Source organism: Acartia tonsa, chromosome 4 (genome assembly GCF_053477335.1).
Source record: "Acartia tonsa isolate MP-2025a chromosome 4, ASM5347733v1, whole genome shotgun sequence".
NCBI lineage: Eukaryota > Metazoa > Arthropoda > Copepoda > Calanoida > Acartiidae > Acartia > Acartia tonsa.
In genome coordinates this window covers 31,665,636-31,679,291 of record NC_137263.1, presented here as the reverse complement: position 1 = coordinate 31,679,291, position 13,656 = coordinate 31,665,636, and the positions used below count along the sequence as shown (strand labels likewise).

The window sequence follows — 13,656 nt, the reverse complement described above, 5'->3', positions numbered from 1 at the left end:
AGACTTGTTGTATAGTAGATTCTCAACAAAACAGTGTGATATGAATTCTTAATATACTTATAAATTTTACCAAGGAGTTCCAGAAGGATTTTTTTGTTTTAATATGTTTTTAACCATTTTATGTCTTAATGAAAAAAATGCAAAGGTCAACCCAGTACTTCGGATCAAAAACTGCTCAGGGCTTTTTTATTGCTATAGTCGAGCCATATTAGAGATATTGCCGGACACGCAGACAAACTTCAATTTTCTTTTTTTGTTATTGTTTTTGTAAAAAATTATATGATGACTATAAAAAGAATCTTTTATTGTCTTTTCTTCCAATAAAAATACTTTTTTATTATCTTTGCTAACAATAGACATTAGACCTGTCCATTACTTTAAAATTAAAGCTTTTTTGTAACCAAAGGGTTCGTGCCGACTAAGTAACTAAAACTTGGACAGTACCTTTTCAATTGTAACAGAACTATTATAATAATATGTAAAAGCATTGTTATTTCCAACTCTTACTTTGTAAATGCTTTCCTAGCAATTAACAGTATTTTTTCAGGATAGAACAACAAAGAAAATTCTAAATGAAAACTTTGAGCATGTCTACTGGACACTTATACATATTTATTTTATTGTGAGATGGCCTCTGTTATCCTCCATATTAAGAGAATATCAAAAATCCTTGATAAGTTGTGTATTTCATTATCTGGACTCTGTGTAATACTAGCGGCTAGGCGCCCCTAGAGGCCTCTAGGAGGAGCACTTGGGGTGAGCGATGTATTGCAAAATTTTTGCATATTGAAATCGTCCTATCAAATTGGAAAAACTTTATTGATTTTATGAGAAAATACATAGAATATGTCTGGTTATTCAATGTTTTTTTTTTTGTTTTGTTTTGTCATCAAAATATTTCTTTATGGTAGAGCAGCTATTTTATCATTTGGGTCTTTCCGTATCTATTACACACTTTTTAAATCTGGAAGATAGAGGTTGGACCTTTCTGTGTAGATTCGCCAAAACCTTCCTTGCTTTGAAATGTACAATGTGAGAAAAATTTTAATTCAAAACAATGCAATGCAATGTCTAAAATTTTGATGAAACGAATTAATTAAAACTGTTTTACTCCAAACACATGTTTGAGTCTTATCTAACTTTTAATGGATGTTTTCCTCCTTGTCAAGTGAATATTGATCTAAGACCAATAGATCAGAAAATAATAATGTACATAATATTCAATCTTAGCTTGTCAAGTGACTAGTACATGCTTTATATCATATGAGTATGCACATACATATTTGTAGTGTTATATAGTGTAAGGAGATACTTTCATATTAATGAGAAAAGAGGATAAAATAATTACATTGAACAGAATTGCGACATATTTATTCATGTTTGTATGTAAGTTTATTAAGATCTTGAAAACGGCTGGACCAGTTCACAGTTCTCCTGTATCTTAAGTTTGCAGTTTAAGTTGAAAGACTCGCTTATCAAATGCGGTCCGTTCGTCCTTCCTTCCTTCCAAAACAAAAATGCTTCAGGGGTTGCTAGCTACATCTACATTCAGCCACGAGGCTTTTTAAAATCTATAACCGCATTCATCTCTTTAGATGAAGCAAGCTGCGTGGCTTCAATGAAGCTGGACAGCTTAGAGATGGAATCGGTCACTATAATTCGGAGCACCAAAATATTAATGCAAACACCCTCATCTCCAACCACTCTCAACCACAGATGAAAAATAAAATTCAGCCGCAGCCGAGCCTTGTGTAGATCTAGACGTTTATTTAGACATTTTAGAATCATTTAACAGATTTTAAATTTTTAATATATTACAGAAGTATATAATTCTTATAATTCTTAATTACATCATTAATAAAAGTATTTTCAAACCTTACATATTAAATTTTTTAATAAAAATATAAAATATGTTTTTTTTTACTCAGACTTAAAATGAAAATGCAGAAGTAAGTCTAGGATTATGTGATCAATGATAACTATTAAGGATAAGTATGCTCCCACAATTATAACGATTTCAGATTCTAAAATGTATTAATACCATACTATCACAGCTATATCTATACCAGTAATTAGATGTATTGCAGTGTTAAAAGATCATAGGAACCACATCGTATGAAGCGAAGCAACTTCATAAGCTGTTGATTTTTTGAAAGATAGTATCTTCGAAGATCAAATGGCCAATCAGCGAATCTTTTCTATGATTAGTATAACTATTAATTATTATTAATTTAACGCATATAAGAATAATCATATAAATTTAAAACTTTGCATGATGATTCCTGTGATAGTAAGGTACAATTTAGAAAGTGTATTAACTCTATACTCATTACCAGAAAGCTTGCAGGTTAATTCTTTACAAGATGATTTTTAATATTTATTTTTCTTTTCGCTATTTATGGACCTTCTTGACCCAGTAATATTTACTATATATTCGTGTTCACACACTTGAGTTGGTAAAACACGACAATCAAATAAATTGTCCATGATAACGGATTAACAAGGGCACTCATGTTCATAAGTAGATCAGTAATAGTAACATCATTTTCATGGGAAAAGCTCAATAGAGTCAATTTTTGGTTGGCAATATCAATTAATCAATAAATATGACATTTTTGCCTGTACATTTTGTTTAAATTAAATCAAGTTTTCAAATTCTCACAATAACTTTGTTGTCGTTTATATACAAAAGTTCTCCTTTATCGTGAAGCTTCTCATAGGTCCTGGGCAGGTTTATTAAGTTATTAGGAAAGACGGACGAATGTGCGTACTATCTATGAATATAAAGTTGTAACGCTTCTTAAAATGATGTATATTATATTATGTATGAATTGATGCATAGCAAAACTGATATTTAAATTTCTAGTGAATCATGGATTTTTAAATCATTAAATCTATGAATGCATGGTCGGTCAGTAGCTCTATAATGGTATGTTGTGATCTCTTATTGTAATAGCTATTTGTCGCATCGCAAACAGAACGGATAGTAAAATTAAAATCACAAGAAAAATTCCAGTTAGCCCCGTGAAAATTGTTTATAACAAGATGCGCTACATGATTTTTCAGTATGGCTTAGAACCGGTTCTAATCCAGTGGATATTAATTGGTTTCAAAGACATTTTGTAATAATATAATCCTACTCTACAACTTCCTTTTTTTTGTTGTAAAAATTTAATTTCATATTAATAATCAATGTTATCTACTTTATAAAAATATCTGTTCAGCCATTTTACAATCTTGGTTTGTTTTATTGTGTCTAATTCTAACAAGAATAAAAGAGCTTATTTTTTGTTGAATTAAAATTACATTTTTAATTTATGTTCATTTGATGTAATATATGTATGTTATGAAAACAAATTAATTCTTTTTTGCTTTAAATACCTTGTCTCTTGTTATACTCCTACATTTAAAACGCATCAGGTTATAAAAGAAGGAGTTATTCAAACTCATGAAGAAAATAAATCCCTAAAACCTACACCCTCCCCAAACCTTAACAAAAAATCCCTTCAGAAGCAGTTAAAGCTAATATTATTGTGAATTCTGTGCAAAAACGCATAAAAATGAGTGTAAGATTAGCTGAGCACACCTGCGCATGAAGCAATCATATTTAAACACTTCAAGCATATAAATTATTATTAATGTATTGAGTCCATAAAAAGACTAGCTGCGCCTATCATATTGGTACAGTTATAACATTTGTAAAGCAAAATTCATAACTAATAGTCTATTTAAATTTATGAATAAGTACATAATAAATTAACTTTTTTTTGGTATTTTGATGACATATTTTTTCGTCAATGTAGAAATCTTCTTTAATACAACTAGTGGCTCTGCATTCAAACATTGAAAAAAAGCCTAAAGAGCACCCAAAGACTATAATCTTTAAAAAAAAATGACCAAAAACCACTCTGGGACCTATGTGAAGCTGATCTAAAATGGAGAACTCAATCGGTTTAGTAGTCATTGATATCTTAAGTTTCAGACATAAAACCTTGGCACTTTTTATAAGATTAATTTATACCTTAAACTTATGGAAAAGATATATCTTTTTACAATTTAATGAAAACAAGGATGACAACATCCATAAAAGCGAAGCACTGAAACGGGAGGACAAACGGACATTAACACATGTATAGTGTTAGAACTTAATCATCATAATATAAATTTATAAGAGTCAAAGCAAAATTGTAAGTAAATTTGTTGTAAAACTGCTTGATACAGGATAATTTTTATGGACATACTTACATTTTTAGGGCTTGATTATAGAGTTGCTTCGCTTATTAAATTATACTTTGTTGTCCCAGGAATCAATATACCAAAAATCAGATCAATCCGATGATTTGATCACATAAAAATTTGTTGTTAAAAAAGTGAAAAAATCAACATGTTTAAAATGGACGTACGGACATTTTGGTAATGATTATAGAGTTGCTACGCTGTCTAAATCGTACCTAACTACTAAAGGAATCACCATGCAAAATTTGAAATCGCTAGGACAATTCTAACATGCCTAAATTAAAAGAAAAAGCTATCCGTTACGGACGTACGGACGTACGGACGGACCGACCCTAATTATAGAAAAGCTTCGCTTTTAAAAATGTATATAAATCATTTTAACAATGGTCATATGTTGACAAATAAGACAAGATTAATATATATTTTTTGCTATGAAAAAACTTACCAAACCATAATGAAACTTTCTAAGGTTTGATATCTTGTCCTTTTTCTCTCCGCCCACCATAGTGCTCATCTGGAGAGGTTACAGGCTCGAGCCCTACTCTTCCTGGCCCACTCTCACTCACTCCCTCACACTCCAGGAGGATACAGGCTCAATACTCGGCGTGAGGGATGATTACTTTTGTGGTACATTGGGTATTTGTGGCTCCACTTTAAAATCACTTTAATCAATATTTTGTCACTAGTGGAATAGAATCTTGATTAAAAATGAGACACAACACAGCAATCACTGAAAATAAATACAATTAGTAACATTAAACCTATTAAGCAATTTGACAAAGCTTTTGATTCTATTTACAGAATGTATGCATTTGTCCACGAGTATCTCGTAAACGGATCTCATGCAAGTGTGGTATCAGTACTAGGTATTTCTAGAACTAAGGAGCAGGGTTGGAGGATAACGGGAGGGACTGGATTTCTTATTAATTGGATCTTACACCAGATTAACCTGTATTCTAATAAAGTGAAAATTGTAGCTGGCTAAAATAACGATCACTTCCATCCCCACCATTTACACTATCCCCTCCCCTCCTACTGAATGAACGACAATTTTTCCCGTGTTATTATATCCACGTATATTCTACATCCATTAGGATACCACTGTTTAATGTATTGTTCTTCAAATTAGCTTTATTTGAGAGAGTGATAATATCCTCCAAGGAAAAATATCCCGAATCTATTCGTGATTTTAGAATAAAACTATAGTAAGGAGGGAAAGGACATCAGATTAAAAAAATATTCTAAAGAAAGCTGGGTAAATGAAAATGCAAGTATCTTTGTATTTCTAATTGTAATTACAATGCAGAAGGAATATTGGTGCAGAAGGATGGGGAATAACCTCATTATTTGACATTGGACCATCCTCTACCCCACACTAGAAAAAGAAAACTGTAAGATAAAAAGTAAGCTACTGGACTAAATGACTATGATACCCCAAGATTATAGCCTATAACCTTTGTATGACCAGACCAGAAGGTATGTCCTTAAATGGCAGAGCTCAATGAATGGTTAGCGAGATCTCATGCTGCATCTGGACAGACAGTCATACGGACACTCATTGTTCTACTTTGTATAATCGATAAGTGAAAAATCAAAGAAGAAGTGTCATTTGCACGAATAAAGTTTTTATTCAGTACTAAAAGTATTCTAAATGCTTTACTAGTATTATATGTAGGCCTGATTGTTGTAATGATTAAGCAGGAGTAAGGTTACTATAAGCTTTTACTATGTAAAAAAGGATTTTGCCTGAGAATGTTGATTATATGGTATTGTATATATGAATAATATGTGGTATATGAATAGGTACAGAGTATATCTCATACAAGGATGAAGAAGGCATCATATTCTAGGCTTGCATTTTTTTATCATCAGGAATAGTAAAAGGTAAAATATTAAAAATAATTCTACACATAATTGGTTCATTTGGTGTTCCGATGAATATAAAATTTTTGGTAATACAAAATACAACTTCTTCTGTTTAAAAAAAATTGCTTTTGAATTAGAGTAAAGTTTGTAATAAGTTGCAAAAAACAAGATTTGAATCTATGGAATAATCTATACTCAGTAATGTAGCCACATAATCCTAAAAATTCCAATAAAATCTTTTATTTCACCACGGCATCAAAATGCATTAAGATTATTTGACAGCAATTTGGCGTTTTTAATTCTTAGCCATAACCTATAAAGAGGCTATGCAACAAAAACAATCAGAAATCAGAAAATAAACAATTATTTTAATTTAAGTTTAATAAAATTAGACTATTCTTCCGAGCCTGAAGACACCAATAACAGAAAATGAATACTTTAAAAGTGATTGTACATATATTATATATAATTCCTAACTTTATGTTTATCAAGTAATAAAAGGAAAAATTCTAAGTTATATTTATTTACAGTAATTATTTAACCTTAAAATTAAGATGGAGGTTTAAACTTGTAATTACTTGATAAAACTTTCAAATCTCTCAAGACTTTCCTTTTTAAAGAAGCAAAGATTTTCTACATTTAGGTTGTGTTCGTCTGTCCTTAACGAATAGTCTAGTCAAGTTAGAATCGCCCTATAAGATTTTGAGGATTTCTGTAATAATGAGGTAAGATTTTAAAAGAGTTGTTACAGAGTAATTTAGTTGCCCTACATTTTAAGCAATTTGTAATCACACAATCTAACATTATTTTTTTTTCAGAAACCAATTCAACTTTGCTGTTGTTCTAAATTTACTACTGTTTGTCTGACTTTCGCTTTTATTGATGTTATCTTGTTATTTAGAAGTGTTGAATATAACTAAAATTTTGTATGTAATTTTTAAACCTTTTCTTTTTCTTTATTTTTAGCCAGGTATATTTTTACTTTCTAGATGTAATTTATCATTATCATTGCCACTAATAGACTGACGCAAAATGTAAAGTCTGATTTTTTCCTCTCCAAATATTTGAATATCACTTTTAGATTTGGAGTTTAGAAAAAGAGTTAAAAGAAATATCTTAAATTTTGACAATATTTTTTTAATACTCTAGACATTTGCAATAATAGTAGCAAAATGCCTTAGCACATTATGGAAGTAAAAGGCAATTATAAAGATTTGTTATGTTATATTGTAACCTATTTAAGAAGATAAGATTTGAGGCCAGGCTAAAACTCTGCATTTACATAGAAAGAATTAAGAAAATGGATCTAGAAGAGGTATTTACATTTTTTGTTAAAAGTGAAGCTACTCTGTAACTAGTGCTTGTCTCTCCTTGTGTCAATTCTGTAAACTGACACACTCTTTTTGTTTACTTGTGAATATTGTTAGATTTTAGTTTTTGTTTTTCACTTAATCTTTATTTTATAGTTATTTTTTTCTAAAAAATTACTGATATTATCTTTAATTGTTCGAATATATTTTTTACTTGTTATGCTCCTCTACTTATTGATATAATCATTCTAGTTGATAAATAATTATATGTCAAGCCAAGTAATAACTATATTCATTATTCATAAGAAGTAGCCAGGAATACCTATCAACAATATAAACAAATACAAAAACAAGGATGTCAATATTCAATAGAAACAAATCACAAGAATATAAACCATTTTACTACATCAATGAGAACAGATAAGCAGACGGTCAGATATTCTGTGCCTCCAAAAGCACCATAGACAGACTGGCAGGCAAAGTAATTTATAAACTAGAAGCCTTTAAGCTCAGAGGGAAATTCATAAAAAATCGTCGATATTTGATAGATGGCTGATTAAATAACACTTTCCTCCTTAAGACAGACGTAAGACAAATAACATAAGTTATGGAGTAGCTTTACTCAGAAAAAAAGGTTAAAATTTTTTTAACACTTCTAGCAAAGGTCTAGGTTTGTCATAATGCAATTATTTCAATTGAAACATTTATAAATAATGATTCCATTTTCAAATTATTTTCTTAATCAATTAACTGATACATACTTTTTACAGGCAGGGTTACAGATGTTTTATGTTTTTTTTTATTCAAAAACATTTTTTACTGTTCATTAGATGTAATATTAAATACAAAATAAAAAAAATATTTTGATGTTGAATTATTTCAATTAATTCTTAATGATACAATTTTTTTGGCAGTAATTTAAAAATTACTATCTATTTTCACTGAAACGCATATAAACCCATCTGGTTCTTAAGACTATGTATGCTAGGATAAAGGTAGAAGAGGTAGCTTCCAGAGCTTTAAATAAAATCTGGACAATTAAAAACGTTCTGTCAGCCAATAGTAAAATTACAAGATTTCAGAAAAAATCTACTAACAAGGATGACAACATCCATAAGTAGTAAAGCTTAAAAATTATGGATAGACATCGTAAAAATAGGCGTCGAGAAAATCACACGAACTTAAAAATCTAGGAATCTATCTAGCACCCAAACCAATAGATACATCTTAATGAAACCTGGTGGAAATATGTAGAATGTAAACTTATTCAATCCCTGATAATGTCAGCTGTCTATCTTTAATAGGAGCCGAAAAAATCATATTTCCCCCATAGTGTTACGGACTGACTAACTGAGTGACTGACGGACAGACAAAGTAAATTATAGAGTAGCTTCTTTACTAAAAAAAAGTAGGGTTGCAGCTGCAAAGAAACAGACAAAGATGTTTAATGCATGGCAACAGCTGCAAATTATATTAACAAATGTTTTGGCGTAGAAAATATTTAAGTTCTGAATAATAATTATATAAACAAATTATTTTCGATTTTGGTGCTTAGCACTTATACCCACCCCTTTTAATTTTTTAATAAATTAGAATAATAAATTAGTTTGAAATCGTAATTTGAAAAAATAGGAAAATATCTTTTAAATTGCAAAAAAGAAAAGCAAAATGGTAATTCTTTGGATATGATATTCCTAGCGTCCGATTTCATAAAGGTAAAATCGTTGCAAATAAAACCAACCTCTTGAATATCGATTTCCATTGTTGTTTCTTTAGAATTAAAACAATTATATAAGAAAGGTGAAAGGTAGAAAAATAGATTTATCAACCTAGATGTTTAATCTGACACAATAATCCGTCTAATTTGAAAGGGAATTTCTAGCACACTAAGATTTTGTTTATAATAAGTCACTAGTGATTAAATCACATGAGGCTAGCGTCAATTTTTTAGACGATATAATAACCCAAGGCAAAAATTTTATCATTATAAATTCAAGTTTTCAAAGCTGACTTATAAGATGTCTAGAATAAAAAAAGAACCTCCCTTTCGTACCATAAAGTGTACACTTTGTAACTAATAATGTGGTTGGATTATTCCTATTGGTTTAATTATTGATTGGGTATCTAGACTTTCTATATTTTTTTTGAAAGGTATTGAACTAGTGATTGCGTAACACTGCCTACCATCTACTTTTATTGTACACACAACCATACAACACCAAAACAAGAATGCCATTTTCTTTTTGATGCGAAGGATGCCAACATTAATAAGGAGATTAATCACAAGTAAAAATAACAGAAATGTCATTATAATATAAGGAAATGCCAAAAAATCTTATGGACAAAAAACAGTTTTACAAGGAAAATTTTTTCTAAACATTTTACAAACATTAATTTGTATCTTATATCTTTAATAGTAGCCAGGTATTTTTTTCTCCCATGCAATTCATGTCCACTAAATAGAATTATTGACATACAGACGGGCAGTTTAACTAATGGAGTACGTACGCTTTGATTCACAATAATTTAAGTAATATTTCTTTAATCGCAGTAAAAAAAGTGTCTTTATAGCTATACGAACAAAGAGAGGTATAGAGGTGCTTTGCTACCAACAACTCAACCACAATATCACAACCCCCACATCCCCTCTCTTGGGAAAAACATCATAAGAAAATGTTTGCAGAAAAAGTTTAGTAAAATTTGCAAATGAGTAAATACAATGTCATGCAGTGTGTACGTACAACACCTCACACAACTCATAAGGTTTACATTACTGTATATGGATAGTACTATCAACATTTATAATAAACATAACTTACCTGGTCAAATTATAACAAATATTCACTTATTTTCACTGCAAATTATATGTCATCAATGGATTTATTAATAATAAGATGCAAAAAATTTGTTGTGGTATGATTGTGTGTCTATCTTGTGCGCTTTTGTGAATTTCACTAATGGTTGCTTGTGAACAGCTTTTCTCTCAGAATATATGTACGGTTGAAGTTGAGGGCTTGAGGTGGGGGTGGGGGGATCTCCCCTAACCAACACTTTTGGACTCTTCCAAACATTCTCTTTTTTTCAGTTTTACCTCCCCACAATGTTATGTACTTCGTAACTATTCTCTTCTTAACCCCCAAACTCTATTTTTCCTTCTCTTTCTTTTTTTCTTTCTCTGTCACCCCCTCCCCCCCCCCTTATGCTATCAAATTCTCCGTTAAGGCCCAAAAGCTCTGACAATAATTATTTAAATCTTACCCTCAAAAATATCGCTCACATTCAAATAGAATTTTAATTTTATTTCAAAATTTACTTTTTAAGTATTATATCTAGAAAGATCTTTTATATTAAAGCTAGGCTTTGATTATAATACACACATTTCCTTGTTCCCTTCCCTTTTTAAATTGGCCAGTTGCTCCCCTCATTTTTGGTACCACTTGATTCTTTTTAATACAATTTAGGAATTGGGTAACTTGGGCCAGATTATTTCAAACTATCTTTAAAAATGTTTTATATAATCGTTTTATTTTATATTTTCGTATCGAAGCTACACAATTATAAAGGTTAATGTTAGTAAGAATCTACATAAATTGTTATAAATATTCATCGATTATTGACTATACCTGCCAATAGTTTACTTTCGTTTAATTTTAGTTTGTTATTACTGGTTTAAAGAAATATTTATTGCCAGCCTAAATTACCATCAGCATTTCTACCTTTCTGTTATCTTTCCATACTATTCCTTCCACTTTAGATACTAACTTCTTTGTATTTTACACCTACTCCCTTGGGATTGTATGAGGGGGAGGGGGGAAGGGAGGACTAGACGATGACTCTCAGAGGTTTTCAGAGCCAAACTACTGAGGTTAATAAAGGAGAGGTGGGTTAGGAAATATAATGGTATTGAGAAGGGTGTGTAAATATGCCATATGATTTCATACAATATAGTAAGAGAGAGAGAGAGAGAGAGAGAGAGAGGGGGGGGGGGGGAGTATTAAAGTATAAATTTGTAGAGGCCTCAAGAGTATCAGCTTGAAAAAAGATTGGGCCTATTTCTGCATAATAAGACCAATAAATCTTTTTTTTTATCAACCCTCCAATTCTTGCACTTTATTTTTTGATTTTTTCATTATAATTTAATTGGAGAGTAATTAACTAAAATAACAAGACGTTTGTCTGTCTGTATGCCCGTTAAACTATGCTACTAATGCAGCTGGAACGATCATTTTTAAAAGCAAAGCTTTTCTATAATTAGGGTCGGTCTGAGACGGATAGCTTTTTTCGTTAATTTAGACATGTTAGAATTGTCTTACAAATTTCAAACTTTGAATGGTGATTCCTGTAGTAGTTAGGTACAATTTTCAGAAAGCGTAGCAACTCTATAATCATTACCAGAATGTCCGTATGTCCATTTTAAAGATGTTGATTTTTCTACTTTTTTTACAACAAAATTTTTAGGTGATCTAATTATCCGATTGATTAAGTTCAGACACTATCCATTTGTCCTATCGTTTAGGTGCTTCGCTTTAATGGATGTTGTCATCCTTGTTTAAAGAAAAATCCATTGACATTGACAACTCCCCCCCCCCCGATTTTGGTAACCAGAAATTTCCCCTTTAGGCTAGGAGCGAAGCACAAGATAAGTCACATGGTGTTAGGGTTTAATAAGGAAAGCAAAATAAATTTTTAACAAAACTTTTGTCAGAATGAGCTAAATTTTGTAATCTACGAAATGTGTACTATTCTATAGTGATCGGAGATGAGGGGTTAGGTAAACCCCATGTCTGATATTGTACTGTTGTCACTCATTACAATATTGTAAAATTATTTAATTAATTTACATTTGAGTATTACGCCCCAATTAGAGTACAAATTATACACCAAAGAGTAATTATGGAAAAAATAAGTAAACGTGATTAAATTGAACATGTTTTCATCAAATAGCAAAAAGAATAAACATGATTAACTTAAACATATGGACTTCCTATTCCCAAAATTGTACTTGATTGTTACAGAAATCATCATCATTTAAAGGTTGATCAATAGGACGGTTCTGATATACCTATTTTTAAGATCGCATTAATTCAAATATAAAACAAATTAGGGTATATTCCCTGTCGTGGCAACGCCTCTTAAGGGGCGTTTCGTCGTATTTTCACAGTAGTTTTTCCCCTATTTCTATTTCCTCTAACCCCGCGGGGCAATCACCTAACCCAACTTAACCTAACCTAACCTAAAATAACATAGAAAAAGCTACTGTAAAAATTCGACGAAACGCCCCTTAAGACGCGTCGCCACGAAAGGGACTATACCAAAAAATTATTTGGGCTAGAACGCTGATTTTATTTTACTCTGCAAATAATTTTGTCCTTGATCACTGTAACCACTGAGCTTATATGCAATAAAATTTATTTTATCCAACTTTCTTTCATTAAACTTTGCTCGTCTTACTTTTATATTTAAAAACTTTTCGTAATCCTTAATATTGATATTGTTTAGCTTCTGATTTCTAGAAATCTTAATCTTTTGATGTTATTTACATTTTTTGCAAGAGTCGTTAACCCCAGGCCTGTGCAAAAGGTTTGCAAAGTGTTTACAACCTTACGGTTCTTACCAGTGCTGGATAGAATCATAAATAAATTTCATAAACGATATACACTGCACGCTTAGTAATATATGCATATGAACAAGGATGACAACATACATAAAAGCTAAAGATAAACGATTATCTATATTGATAGGGTAGAGTGATTTTAGAGAGACACCCTTTCCAGAATATTCCTTATTAGCACGGGAAACCCAATACAAGATTTAAATTTGCTATTACAATTCTAACATGATACATACTCACGTACGGAAATAGTCTCTGCATAGGAAAAACTTTGCTTTTGAAAATGCATCCTATGGAAAAGCAGCTAAAAATTTTTCTTCATATACGTTTGATTATTTTTAAGAAAATCATCTATGCCTAGAATTTGCATAATTAAATTCAACATGAATATTAAATATACAATCAAACTTTTCGTTCGTAACACTTTATGCCTAACCACTAGGGTACGCCTTAACCCTATGGGGCCCATACCTGTGAGGCTGCCCTGTAACTAATTAAACCTAAACTTGCCTAAAGTAAAACAAATCTAAGATTACTTATTTGAAGGACAACCATACACCCAGGGGCGTCCAAGCCCTTTTTTTTGGGGGGGGGGGGATAAAATAACGCGCGAAGCGCGCCTCAAATTTTTTT

At 30.9% G+C, this 13,656-nt stretch overlaps 1 protein-coding gene across 1 annotated transcript in view; it reads right to left on the bottom strand.

The window, feature by feature from the left end:
• The window catches only part of LOC145316787 (gamma-1-syntrophin-like), a 32,286-nt gene extending 21,889 nt beyond the window's left edge, over positions 1–10,397 (bottom strand). The window contains exons 1-2 of the mRNA XM_080157522.1: positions 10,232–10,397; positions 4,682–4,966 (exon numbers count right to left, since the gene is read on the bottom strand). Of these exons, the coding sequence (XP_080013648.1) occupies positions 4,682–4,750 (69 nt within the window). The 5' untranslated portion in view covers positions 4,751–4,966; positions 10,232–10,397. The remainder of the gene's footprint in view (positions 1–4,681; positions 4,967–10,231) is intronic.
• Positions 10,398–13,656: the final 3,259 nt, after the last annotated feature.